The 13,380-nt window shown below is 43.8% G+C and overlaps 1 protein-coding gene across 1 annotated transcript; it reads left to right on the plus strand.

The window, feature by feature from the left end:
- The first annotated feature begins 875 nt into the window (after positions 1 to 875).
- Positions 876 to 5,903, plus strand: LOC126616062 (uncharacterized). Its single transcript, XM_050284024.1, has 2 exons — positions 876 to 1,054; positions 5,329 to 5,903. Exons 1-2 carry the CDS (start codon positions 951 to 953, stop codon positions 5,867 to 5,869), a joined length of 645 nt encoding a protein of 214 aa, XP_050139981.1. The 5' UTR covers positions 876 to 950; the 3' UTR covers positions 5,870 to 5,903.
- Positions 5,904 to 13,380: the final 7,477 nt, after the last annotated feature.

Below are 13,380 nucleotides of genomic sequence, written 5' to 3' on the forward strand. Positions count from 1 at the left end.
CAGAGAACGCGGTCAAAGACAGATGGAGAGGTTATTTTCATAATCTTTTCAATGAAGGACATGAAAGGAGTACTCCTTTAGGGGAGTTGAGTAACTCAGAAGAGTGTAGAAATTACTCTTTTTATCGTCGAATCAGGAAAGAAGAAGTGGTTGTAGCTTTGAAGAAGATGAAGCATAGAAAAACAATGGACCCAGACGATATACCGATTGAAATGTGGAAAGCCTTGGGAGAGACAGGTATAACATGGTTCACTGACCTTTTCAATAGGATTTTGAAAACGAAGAAGATGCCAAACGAGTGGCGAAAGAGCACCTTGGTGCCTATTTACAAGAATAAGGGCGACGTACAAAATTGCATGAACTATAGGGGTATTAAGCTAATGAGTCATACAATGAAACTATGGGAGAGAGTCATTGAGCATAGATTGAGGCAAGAGACACGAGTTTCGGACAACCAATTCGGGTTCATGCCAGGGCGCTCAACCATGAAGGCAATCTATCTCTTACGAAGATTGATAGAAAGATATAGAGATGGGAAAAAGGATTTACACATGGTCTTTATAGATTTGGAAAAAGTGTATGATAGGGTCCCAAGAGACATTCTTTGGAGGATTTTAGAGAAGAAAGGAGTACGAGTAGCATATATCCAAGCTATAAAGGATATGTATGAAGGAGCAAAGACTACCGTAAGAACTCATGAAGGACAAACCGAAAGCTTCCCCATAACTGTAGGATTACATCAAGGCTCATCCTTAAGTCCTTACCTTTTTGCGTTGGTAATGGATGAGTGAACAGGACATATTCAAGATGATATTCCTTGGTGTATGCTTTTCGCAGATGATATAGTATTGATAGATTAAACTCAGGAAGGGGTAAATGCGAAGCTTAACCTTTGGAGAGAAGTGTTGGAATCTAAAGGTCTTCGCCTAAGCCGATCAAAGACAGAATATATGGAGTGCAAGTTCAGTGCAAATGGAGGCCAAAATGAGTTAGGGGTGAGGATCAGAGATCAGGAAATACCAAAGAGCGACCGTTTTCGCTACCTAGGATCTATCTTGCAAAAGAACGGAGAATTTGATGAAGATCTCAACCATAGAATACAAGCTGGATGGATGAAGTGGAAGAGTGCATCCGACGTGTTGTGTGATCGTCGTATGCCACTGAAGCTTAAGGGAAAATTTTATAGGACGGCAATAAGGCCGGCGATGCTGTATGGCACAGAATGTTGGGCGGTGAAGCACCAACACGTAAACAAAATGGGTGTAGCGGAGATGAGGATGCTTCGTTGGATGTGTGGGCACACGAGAAATGATAAGATTAGGAATGAGGATATCCGAGGTAAAGTAGGAGTAGCCGAAATTGAAGGAAAACTGAGAGAAAATCGGTTACGGTGGTTTGGACATGTGCAAAGAAGGCCTACTGACGCTCCGGTTAGAAGATGCGACTACGGGACAGAGGTTCAAGGCCAAAGGGGTAGAGGAAGACCTAGGAAAACTTTGGAAGAGACTCTAAGAAAAAACTTAGAGTACTTGGATCTAACAGAGAACATGACACATGATCGAGCACAATGGCGTTCTAAGATTCATATAGCCGACCCGACTCAGTGACTTGGATTTTTCATGTCTCTAATCGAGAAGTTTTCCCCACTCGGAAAATTAAGGGAACACTACCTCAACCTACATGCTCCACTCACAAAGCTTCAACATACAAGCTTCAACAAAAGAAAAATTCAAAAAACTTAGTGAAGAAGGCTTTGGTGTATTTAACACAATACTTTGAAATGAAACAAAGCTTATTTATTGATATCTCTAAGAAGTTACAAATATGTACATATACACGAGTCAAAATAAACAAACAAGAGGGAGCCTTCACAAAGGTTGCTTAGGAGAAGTCTCAGCAGTCGGCAGAGCCCCAGAAAGAGAAGGCACTGGAGGGGGATCATTCGGAGCCTCAGTACTGGACAGCACCCTAGAAGGAGGAGGCATCGGAGGTTGATCATTTGGAGCTTCATTACGCGGTACAGCCCTAGAAGACGAAGGCAATAAATTCCTTTGGAACAAACCCACAAACCTCTGATGATCATGTAAAATCTGACCATCAGATTCCTTCATCTGGTCAAGCTTCCTCTTCATGTTTGTAGCATAGTCATGAGCGAGCCGGTGCAACTGTTTATTCTCATGCTTGAGCCCTCTAATCTCCTGTTTGAGACTCATCACTTCAGCCGCCAATGATTCAACTTGGCGGGTTCGAGCAAATAGGCGTTGGGCCATATTAGACACAGAACCTGCACACTAAACACTGAGAGCCAGAGAATCCTTAACAGCCAACTCATCAGACCGTTTGGAAAGTAGTCTGTTATCTTTGGGAGTGAGAAGGTTCCTGGCCACCACCGCAGCGGTCATATCATTCTTCATCATGGAATCCCCAACGGTAAGAGGACCACTAAGGGATAAGAAGGATGGGTGCCATATGTTGTCTGGAGAAGGCGTGGCTGCCTCTTAAACAAGGTTCAAGTTAAAACGACGGTCGGAGGGGCCAGACATTTTCAAAGGTGTTGAAGAGAAAAGAGGTCGGACAAATCAAGATCTTAGAAATGCAAGAAAGGGAGCTTTTACTGGTAGAGATTCAAGTGTGCTTTGGAACTTAATACCAGCCTCTATAAAAATCCGCACTCAATTGAGATTCAGAAATCGAAGAGGCGCCTGCTCAGAAATCGAAAAAGCGTTTGCTTTCTCAAAAGCTGGGCTGCTCAAAGACCACGAAGGTCGATCTCAGAAATCGAAGAGGCGCTTGCTTTCTCAAAAGCTGGGCTGCTCAGAGACCACGAGGGCCGATCTCAGAAATCGAAGAGGCACCTGCTTTTTTAGCCTTGTCAGCACCTGTCACATGCACACTCAACTTTGCGGAAATTACGAGCATTCTGTCGAAGATTTCTAGTGAAGTAGAAAGCACGTGAATGTTACTGTTCAATCATTCACTTTCCACACGCAACATTAGCTCACGGGTACCACAGATAACTTTGCCAAAAATCTCTGACAAAGTTTAGACACGTGAAGCTTGCAGCTCCCATTACATTGTTATGACCAAGAAGGGTAAAAGAATAGCAAAGAAACAACACTAACAAAGTTTAGACACATAAATTTTGAAGGTCTAGCTACCATATTATTACCCACAAGGGTAAAGGAACATGACCATTGCTGGATAATTGGAAAGTCCCTGTGGGTCAACCTCTGTGCTCCGTGGCAAGGTAGACCAGCAAACAGGCCTAACCTTTACTCACATTCGAGAAAACACTCCCAACAAGATTGCTTGCTTCAAGATCGAAGAGGCACCGTCCTCCGAATCTCGAGAGCCAGACTCCCAACATGATTACTTTCTCAAAAAGCGACGAGACACCGCTCTCCGAATCTCGAGAGCCAGACTCCTAGCAGGATTGCTTTCTCAAAAATTGAAGAGGCACCGTTCTCCGAATCTCAAGAGACAGATCCCCGACAGGATTGCTTGTTCGAAAACCTAAGAGGCACCGCTTTCTCAACTTCGAGAGCCCCTTAGATAAAGCTTGTCTGTAATCCTCACACCGCTTTCTCAACTTCGAGAGCCAGATCTCTTTGGATAAAGCTTGTCTGTAATCTTCACACGTAACATCAGCTTTCCAGATACCACAGACCACTTTTTCAAAGGGCTCTGACAGAGTTAAAACACGTGAAGTTGACAGCTCCCACTACCGTGCTATGACCAAGCAGGGTAAAAGAATAGTATTACTCCTTGTTAGGGAGACTCCTATATATGTCGACCTCCATCCTCAACGGACAGGCAGACCTGCAAAAATGCTCAACCCTTCCTCATATCTGATAGGGCACTCCCAACGAAGCCTCTCGAAATACTCAGCTTTCTTTCCCCCCGAGAATACCTTTGCAAACAAGCTATACTAGAACAAGAATATCTCATATCATCAGGGTTAAAAGCAAGAGTATCCCATATCATGCTTTTTCCCTGTCTTTTCCTTTGGCCTTGTTCTTACCTGCAAGACAAGGAGAAAGAGAGCAATCAGTCAGCACTTGGAATCAAGCTTCCAATCTGGAACTGACTGCCTGGAACCCCATTGCTCTCGAGTACTCATCTTCAACATCTTATGCTTCCCGAGAAGATACCACATCTGCCTGAGGAACAAATATGGCAAGTGAGAAGGATACAAGGAAGCATGTGGAGACAAGCGCAACAGAACACGTGCCGATACATCCACTACTTTGTCAACAGCAAAAGTATCTCATATCAGCAAGGTCGAACGTACTCTAGATTTGATGGACTTGTTTTGACCCTCAAATTCTTCAGTCGGCCTTATACTCTGGCGGAAACAAGAAAACCCTCCAGCCCAGTTCAAGAATAAGCATGTGGAAAGTTACTTCTTTAAAAGCAAAAATATCTCATATCACATTTTCTCCTTTTCTTCTCTTTATCCTTCATGCTACCTGCAAGATAAGGAGAAGGATAACAATCAGCCGGAACTCGAAATCAAATTTCTGATCTGGGACTGATTGCTTGGAGCTCTGATTGCTTACCTTGTCTGTCACCTCTTTCAGCATATCCCCTAGCTCGGCGACTTGGGGGGACTCCTACTACATGGTTTGTATCGCGCTTGACCAAGCCTGAAACTACAAGTAAGCGTCAAGTGAAATTGATATATTACCTTGTGCATCTCCACCAGTTAAAGATACCACCCCTGGAGGGAGGAAGAGTACTTCCAAAGAAGATGCCACATCTACCTATGAGACAGATAAGGCAAGTGAAGACGATACCACACTTCGGTACTTAAAAGTTTCGTGATTACGAGATCATTCTTCCACAATATTTTCTAATGCCATTTGTACTAAATCATTCACTTGTACTCACTAAAGGAGAGCTTGAACCTATATACTGTGTAAACCCTTCACAATTAATGAGAACTCATTTACTCTGTGGACGTAGCCAATCTGGGTGAACCACGTACATCTTGTGTTTGCTTCCTGTCTCTATCCATTTACATACTTATCCACACTAATGACCGAAACAATCTAGCGAATATCACAAACTTAATATTTAAGATGATATTCTTTGGTGTATGCTTTTCGCAAACGATATAGTGTTGATAGATGAAACGCAGGAAGGGGTAAACGTGAAGCTTAACCTTTGGAGAGAATTGTTGGAATCTAAAGGTCCTCGCCTAAGCCGATCAAAGACAAAATATATGGAGTGCAAGTTCAGTGCAAACGGAGGCCAAAATGAGTTAGGGGTGAGGATCGGAGATCAGGAAATACCAAAGAGCGACCGTTTTTGCTACCTAGGATCTACCTTGCAAAAGAACGGAGAATTTGATGGAGATCTCACCCATAGAATACAAGCTGGATGGATGAAGTGGAAGAGTGCATCCGGCGTGTTGTGTGACCGTCGTAGGCCACTGAAGCTCAAGGGAAAATTTTATAGGACGGCAATAAGGCCGGCAATGCTGTATGGCATAGAATGTTGGGCGGTGAAGCATCAACACGTAGGTGTAGTGGAGATGAGGATGCTTCGTTGGATGTGTGGGCACACGAGAAAGGATAAGATTAGGAATGAGGATATCCGAGGTAAAGTAGGAGTAGCCGAAATTGAAGGAAAGAGGAGGGAAAATCGGTTACGGTGGTTTGGACATGTGCAAAGAAGGCCTATTGACGCTCCGGTTCGAAGATGTGACCACGGGACAGAGGTTCAGGGCCGAAGGGGTAGAGGAAGACCTAGGAAAACTTTGGAAGAGACCCTAAGAAAAGACTTAGAGTACTTGGATCTAACGGATGACATGACACAAAACCGAGCGCAATGGCGTTCTAGGATTCATATAGCCGACCCCACTTAGTGGGAAAAGGCTTTGTTGTTGTTGTTGTTGTATATTTTCATGTGGCATTATATAATTGGTACGAAACGGCGAAATGATAATCTATTATGCATCATAAAAGTATTTATCCTACAAAACCCATTTGAGTCATAAACCTTGATCTAACAAACCAACTGCTGGAATTCCCTCCACGTATCAAACCAAAAGCATCACGCTCCTAGTGACAAGGAAAACACAAGCTTATATGTATAGCAATTTAGCCACCACCTCTTAAACCTTCGACATGAGAAACGCCGCCACCACCACCTCTTACACAAGAAATTAAGAGTTAGGCCAACTTATAATTAGAACTATAACTCACAAATGTAATTAGTTAGTCATTTTTCTCAAAAATACAGAAGCTTCATTTCTGTGTAAACTTTCTTTCTAGTTCTTCATCTTTCTCATTCTTCATTGTTCTTTTATTTTAATACTCTGTATTTCTTGTCGCAAGTTTAAGAAATTTTGTAAAAAAATTGCGGTTCAGTGCTTAAAAGCGTTTTAACATATCCATATTCGGCTCCATCAAGATCTTTCGTATAAAATAAACAAATGAGTTATGAACAATCGAATCAACATGTTAAGAGTACTGGGGAACAAATTGTAGTAGAGGAATCCCAGTGGGAAAGCTTAAAGCAAAAACCCAAGGTGCAAAATCCCTCTCTTCTTCTTTTCTTTCTTTCACACGACTTCAGGCGTTTTAGCTACAGCTTCACATTTTCAGCATTTGGGCTATGAACCTAATGAACCCTTTGTGACTCACACCGACCTCTGTCCTTGAGATAGTGATTTATCACGAACAAAAGAATAGTAATTACTTTCATGACAAATGGGGTAATGCCAAGGAAAGAGATCCTAACAGCATTCCCTAATCTTGCCAGGCCACCCCTAAGCCCTACATAAGAGAGAAACTTACACCATTACAATAATATTTCGGGACAATAATATAACAACAACAACAACAACAACAAAGCCTTTTCCCACTAAGTGGGGTCGGCTATATGAATCCTAGAACGCCATTGCGCTCGGTTTTGTGTTATGTCCTCCGTTAGATCCAAGTACTCTAAGCCTTTTCTTAGAGTCTCTTCCAAAATTTTCCTAGGTCTTCCTCTACCCCTTTGGCCCTGAACCTCTGTCCCGTAGTCACATCTTCGAACCGGAGCGTCAGTCGGCCTTCTTTGCACATGTCCAAATCACCGGAACCGATTTTCTCTCATCTTTCCTTCAATTTCGGCTACTCCTACTTTACCTCGGATATCCTCATTCTCAATCTTATCCTTTCTCGTGTGCCCACACATCCCACGAAGCATCCTCATCTCTGCTACACCCATTTTGTGTACGTGTTGATGTTTCACCGCCCAACATTCTGTGCCATACAACATCGCTGGCCTTATTGCCGTCTTATAAAATTTTCTCCTGAGCTTCAGTGGCCTACGACGGTCACACAACAATGCTGGATGCACTCTTACACTTCATCCATCCAGCTCGTATTCTATGGTTGAGATCTCCATCTAATTCTCCGTTCTCTTGTAAGATAGATCCTAGGTAGCGAAAACGGTCGCTTTTTGTGATCTTCGCTAAATTGCTCCGGTCATTAGTGTGGATAAGTATATAAATGGATAGAGATAGGAAAGCAAACACAAGATGTACGTGGTTCACCCAGATTGGCTACGTCCACGGAATAGAAGAGTTCTCATTAATTGTGAAGGGTTTACACAAGTACATAGGTTCAAGCTCTCCTTTAGTGAGTACAAGTGAATGATTTAGTACAAATGACATTAGAGTACAAATGACATTAGGAAATATTGTGGGAGAATGATCTCGTAATCACGAAACTTCTAAGTATCGGAGTGTGGTATCATCTTGACTTGCCTTATCTGTCTCATAGGTAGATGTGGCAGCTTCTCTGGAAGTACTCTTCCTCCATCCAGGGGTGGTATCTTTAACTGGTGGAGATGCACAAGGTAATGTATCAATTTCACTTGAAGCTTACTTGTAGTTTCAGGCTTGGTCAAGCGCGATACAAACCATGTAGTAGGAGTCCCCCAAGTCGCCGAGCTAGGGGATTCGCTGAAAGAGGTGACAGACAAGGTAAGCAATCAGAGCTCCGGCTGATTGTTCACCTTCTCCCCATCTTGCAGCAGCATGAAGGATAAAGAGAAGAAAAATGAGAAGAGATGATATGGGATACTTTTGCTTTTGAAGAAGTAACTTTCCACAGGCTTATTCTTGAACTGAGCTGGAGGGTTTTCTGGTTTCCTCAAGAGTATAAGGCCGACTGAAGAATTTGAGGGTCAAAACAAGTCCATCAAATCTAGAGTACGTTCGACCCTGCTGATATGGGATACTTTTGCTTTTGACAGAGTAATGGATGGATCGGCACGTGTGCTGTTACGCTTGTCTCCACATGCTTCCTTGTATCCTTCGCACTTGCCCTATCTGTTCCTCAAGCAGATGCGGTATCTTCCCTGGCAACATAAGATGTTGAAGATGAGTACTCGAGAGCAATGCCAGGTAAGTAATCAGGTAAGGGGTTCCAGGCTGTCAGTTCCTGGCTGGGAGCTTGATTTCAAGTGCTGACTGATTGCTCTCTTTCTCCTTGTCTTGCAGGTAAAAACAAGGCCAAAAGAAAAGACAGGGAAAAAGCATGATATGAGATACTCTTGCTTTTAACCCTGATGATATGAGATATTCTTGCTCTAGTATAGCTTGTTTGCAAAGGTATTATCGGGGGGAAAGAAAGTTGAATATCTTGAAAGGCTTCGTTGGGAGTGCCCTCTCAGATATGAGGAAGGGTTGAGCATTTTTGCAGGTCTGCCTGTCCGTTGGGGATGGAGGTCGACATATATAGGAGTCTCCCTAACAACAAGTAGTAATGCTATTCCTTTACCCTGCTTGGTCATAGCATGGTAGTGGGAGCTGCCAGCTTCACATGTTTTAACTCTGTCAGAGCACTTTGAAAAAGTGGTATGTGGTATCTGGCTCTCGAGATTCGGAGAACGATGCTTTTTCGATTTTTGAGAAAGCAATCATGGTGGGGGTCTGGCTCTCGAGATTCGGGGAGCAGTGTCTCTTCGATTTTTGAGAAAGTAATCATGTTGGGAGTCTGGCTCTCGAGATTCGGAAGGCGGTGCCTCTTCGATTTTGGAGTAAGCAATCTTGTTGGGAGTGTTTTCTCGGATGTGAGTAAAGGTTGGGCATGTTTGCTAGTCTACCTTGCCACGAAGCACGGAGGTTGACACACAGGGACTTTCCAATTATCCAGCAGTGGTACTGTTCCTTTACCCTTGTGGGTAATAATATGGTAGCTAGACCTTCAAAATTTATGTGTCTAAACTTTGTTAGTGCTGTTTCTTTGCTATTCTTTTACCTTTCTTGGTCAGAGCGATGTAGTGGGAGCTGCAAGCTTCACGTGCTCAACTTTGGCAGAGACTTTGACAAAGTTATCTGTGGTACCCATGAGCTATTGTTGCGTGTGGGAAGTGGGTGATTGAACAGTAAGATTCATGTGCTTTCTACTTCACAAGAAGTCTTCGACAGAATGCCCATAATTTCCGCAAAGCTAAGTGTGCGTGTGACAGGTGCTGACAAGGCTAGAAAAGAAGGTGCCTCTTCGATTTCTGAGATCGGCCCTCGTGGTCTCTGAGCAGCCCAGCTTTTGAGAAAGCGAGCGCCTCTTCGATTGATTCGGAGAACGATGCCTCTTCGATTTTTGAGAAAGCAATCATGCTGGGGGTCTGGCTCTCGAGATTCGGGGAGCAGTGTCTCTTCGATTTTTGAGAAAGTAATCATGTTGGGAGTCTGGCTCTCGAGATTCGGAGGGCGGTGCCTCTTCGATTTTTGGAGCAAGCAATCTTGTTGGGAGTGTTTTCTCGAATGTGAGTAAAGGTTGGGCATGTTTGCTAATCTACCTTGCCACGAAGCACAGAGGTTGACACACAGGGACTTTCCAATTATCCAGCAATGGTACTGTTCCTTTACCCTCTCTTCGATTTTTGAGAAAGTAGTCATGTTGGGAGTCTGGCTCTCGAGATTCGGAGGACGGTGCCTCTTCGATTTTGGAGGAAGCAATCTTATTGGGAGTGTTTTCTCGAATGTGAGTAAAGGTTGGGCATGTTTGCTAGTCTACCTTGCCACAAGGCACAGAGGTTGACACACAGGGACTTTCCAATTATCCAACAGTGGTACTGTTCCTTTACCCTTGTGGGTAATAATATGGTAGCTAGACCTTCAAAATTTATGGGTCTAAACTTTGTTAATGCTGTTTCTTTGCTATTCTTTTACCCTTCTTGGTCAGAGCGATGTAGTGGGAGCTGCAAGCTTCACGTGCTCAACTTTGGCAGAGAACTTTGGCAAAGTTATCTGTGGTACCCATGAGCTATTGCTGCGTGTGGGAAGTGGGTGATTGGACAGTAAGATTCATGTGTTTTCTACTTCCCCAGAAGTCTTCGACAGAATACCCATAATTTCCGCAAAGCTGAGTGTGCGTGTGACAGGTGCTGACAAGGCTGGAAAAGTAGGTGCCTCTTCGATTTCTGAGATCGGCCCTCGTGGTCTCTAAGGAGCCCAGCTTTTGAGGAAGTGAGCGCCTCTTCGATTTCTGAGATCGGCTTTCGTGGTCTTTGAGCAGCCCAACTTTTGAGAAAGCAAACACCTCTTCGATTTATGAGATCAACTCTCGTGGTCTCTAAGCAGCCTAGCTTTTGAGAAAGCAAACGCCTCTTCGATTTCTGAGCAGGCGCCTCTTCGATGTCTGAAGCTCCGTCGAGTGCAGCTTTTTATAGGGGCTGGCATTAAGTTCCAAAGCACACTTGAATCTCCACCAGTAGAAGCTCCATTCTTGCACTTCTAAGATCTTGATTTGTCCGACCTCTTCTCTCTTCAATACCTTTGAAAATGTCTGGCCCCTCCGACCGTCGTTTTGACTTGAACCTTGTTGAAGAGGTAGCCCCGCCTTCTCCAGACAACATATGGCGCCCATCCTTCGTCTCCCCTACTAGTCCTCTTACCGTTGGGGATTCCGTGATGAAGAATGATATGACCGCTGCGGTGGTGGCCAGGAACCTTCTCACTCCCAAAGATAACAGACTACTTTCCAAACGGTCTGATGAGTTAGCTGTTAAGGATTCATTGGCTCTCAGTGTTCAGTGTGCAGGTTCTGTGTCTAATATGGCTCAACGCCTATTTGCTCGAACCCGCCAAGTTGAATCATTGGCGGCCGAAGTGATGAGTCTCAAACAGGAGATTAGAGGGCTCAAGCATGAGAATAAACAGTTGCACCGGCTCGCACATGACTATGCTACAAACATGAAGAGGAAGCTTGACCAGATGAAGGAAACTGATGGTCAGGTTTTACTTGATCATCAGAGATTTGTGGGTTTGTTCCAAAGGCATTTATTGCCTTCGTCTTCTGGGGCTGTACCGCGTAATGAAGCTCCAAATGATCAACCTCTGATGCCTCCTCCTTCTAGGGTTCTGTCCAGTACTGAGGCTCCGAATGATCCCCCTCCGATGCCTTCTCTTTCTGGGGCTCTACCGACTGCTGAGACTTCTCCTAAGCAACCTTTGTGAAGGCTCCATCTTGTTTGTTTATTTTGACTCATGTATATGTACATATTTGTAGCTTATCGGGGATATCAATAAATAAGTTTTCCTTCATTTCAACGTATTGTGTTAAATACACCAAAGCCTTCTTCGCTAAGTTCTTTGAATTTTCTTTTGTTGAAGCTTGTATGTTGAAGCTTTCTGAGTTGAGCATGTAGGTTGGGGTAGTGTTCCCTTAATTTTTCGAGTGAGGAAAACTTCTCGGTTGGAGACTTGGAAAATCCAAGTCACTGAGTGGGATCGGCTATATGAATCTTAGAACGCCATTGTGCTCGGTCCTGTGTCATGTCCTTCGTTAGATCCAAGTACTCTAAGTCTTTTCTTAGAGTCTCTTCCAAAGTTTTCCTTGGCCTTCCTCTACCCCTTCGGCCCTGAACCTCTGTCCCATAGTCGCATCTTCTAATCGGAGCGTCAGTAGGCCTTCTTTGCACATGTCCAAACCACCGTAACCGATTTTCTCTCATCTTTCCTTCAATTTCGGCTACTCCTACTTTACCCCAGATATCCTCATTCCTAATCTTATCCTTTCTCGTGTGCCCACACATCCAACGAAGCATCCTCATCTCCGCTACACCCATTTTGTGTACGTGTTGATGCTTCACCGCCCAACATTCTGTGCCATACAGTATCGCCGGCCTTATTGCCGTCCTATAAAATTTTCCCTTGAGCTTCAGTGACATACGGCGATCACACAACACGCCAGATGCACTCTTCCACTTCATCCATCCAGCTTGTATTCTATGGTTGAGATCTCCATCTAATTCTCCGTTCTTTTGCAAGATAGATCCTAGGTAACGAAAACGGTCGCTCTTTGGTATTTCTTGATCTCCGATCCTCACCCCTAACTCGTTTTGGCCTCCATCTGCACTGAACTTGCACTCCATATGTTCTGTCTTTGATCGGCTTAGGCGAAGACCTTTAGATTCCAACACTTCTCTCCAAAGGTTAAGCTTTGCATTTACCCCTTCCTGAGTTTCATCTATCAACACTATATCGTCTGCGAAAAGCATACACCAAGGAATATCATCTTGAATATGTCCTGTTAACTCATCCATTACCAACGCAAAAAGGTAAGGACTTAAGGATGAGCCTTGATGTAATCCTACAGTTATGGGAAAGCTTTCGGTTTGTCCTTCATGAGTTCTTACGGCAGTCTTTGCTCCTTCATACATATCCTTTATAGCTTGGATATATGCTACTCGTACTCCTTTCTTCTCTAAGATCCTCCAAAGAATGTCTCTTGGGACCCTATCATACGCTTTTTCCAAATCTATAAAGACCATGTGTAAATCCTTTTTCCCATCTCTATATCTTTCCATCAATCTTCGTAAGAGATAGATTGCCTCCATGGTTGAGCGCCCTAGCATGAACCCGAATTGGTTGTCCGAAACCCGTGTCTCTTGCCTCAATCTATGCTCAATGACTCTCTCCCAGAGCTTCATTGTATGACTCATTAACTTAATACCCCTATAGTTCATGCAATTTTGTACGTCGCCCTTATTCTTGTAGATAGGCACCAAAGTGCTCGTTCGCCACTCATTTGGCATCTTCTTCGTTTTCAAAATCCTATTGAAAAGGACAGTGAGCCATGTTATACCTGTCTCTCCCAAAACTTTCCACACTTCGATTGGTATATCGTCTGGGCCTATTGCTTTTCTATGCTTCATCTTCTTCAAAGCTACAACCACTTCTTCCTTCCGGATTCGACGATAAAAGGAGTAGTTTCTACACTCTTCTGAGTTACTCAACTCCCCTAAAGAAGCACTCCTTTCATGTCCTTCATTGAAAAGATTATGAAAATAACCTCTCCATCTGTCTTTAACCGCGTTCTCTGTAGCAAGAACCTTTCCATCCTCATCCTTGATGCACCTCACTTGGTTTAGGTCCCT

Source organism: Malus sylvestris, chromosome 3 (assembly GCF_916048215.2).
Source record: "Malus sylvestris chromosome 3, drMalSylv7.2, whole genome shotgun sequence".
Taxonomy (NCBI): domain Eukaryota; kingdom Viridiplantae; phylum Streptophyta; class Magnoliopsida; order Rosales; family Rosaceae; genus Malus; species Malus sylvestris.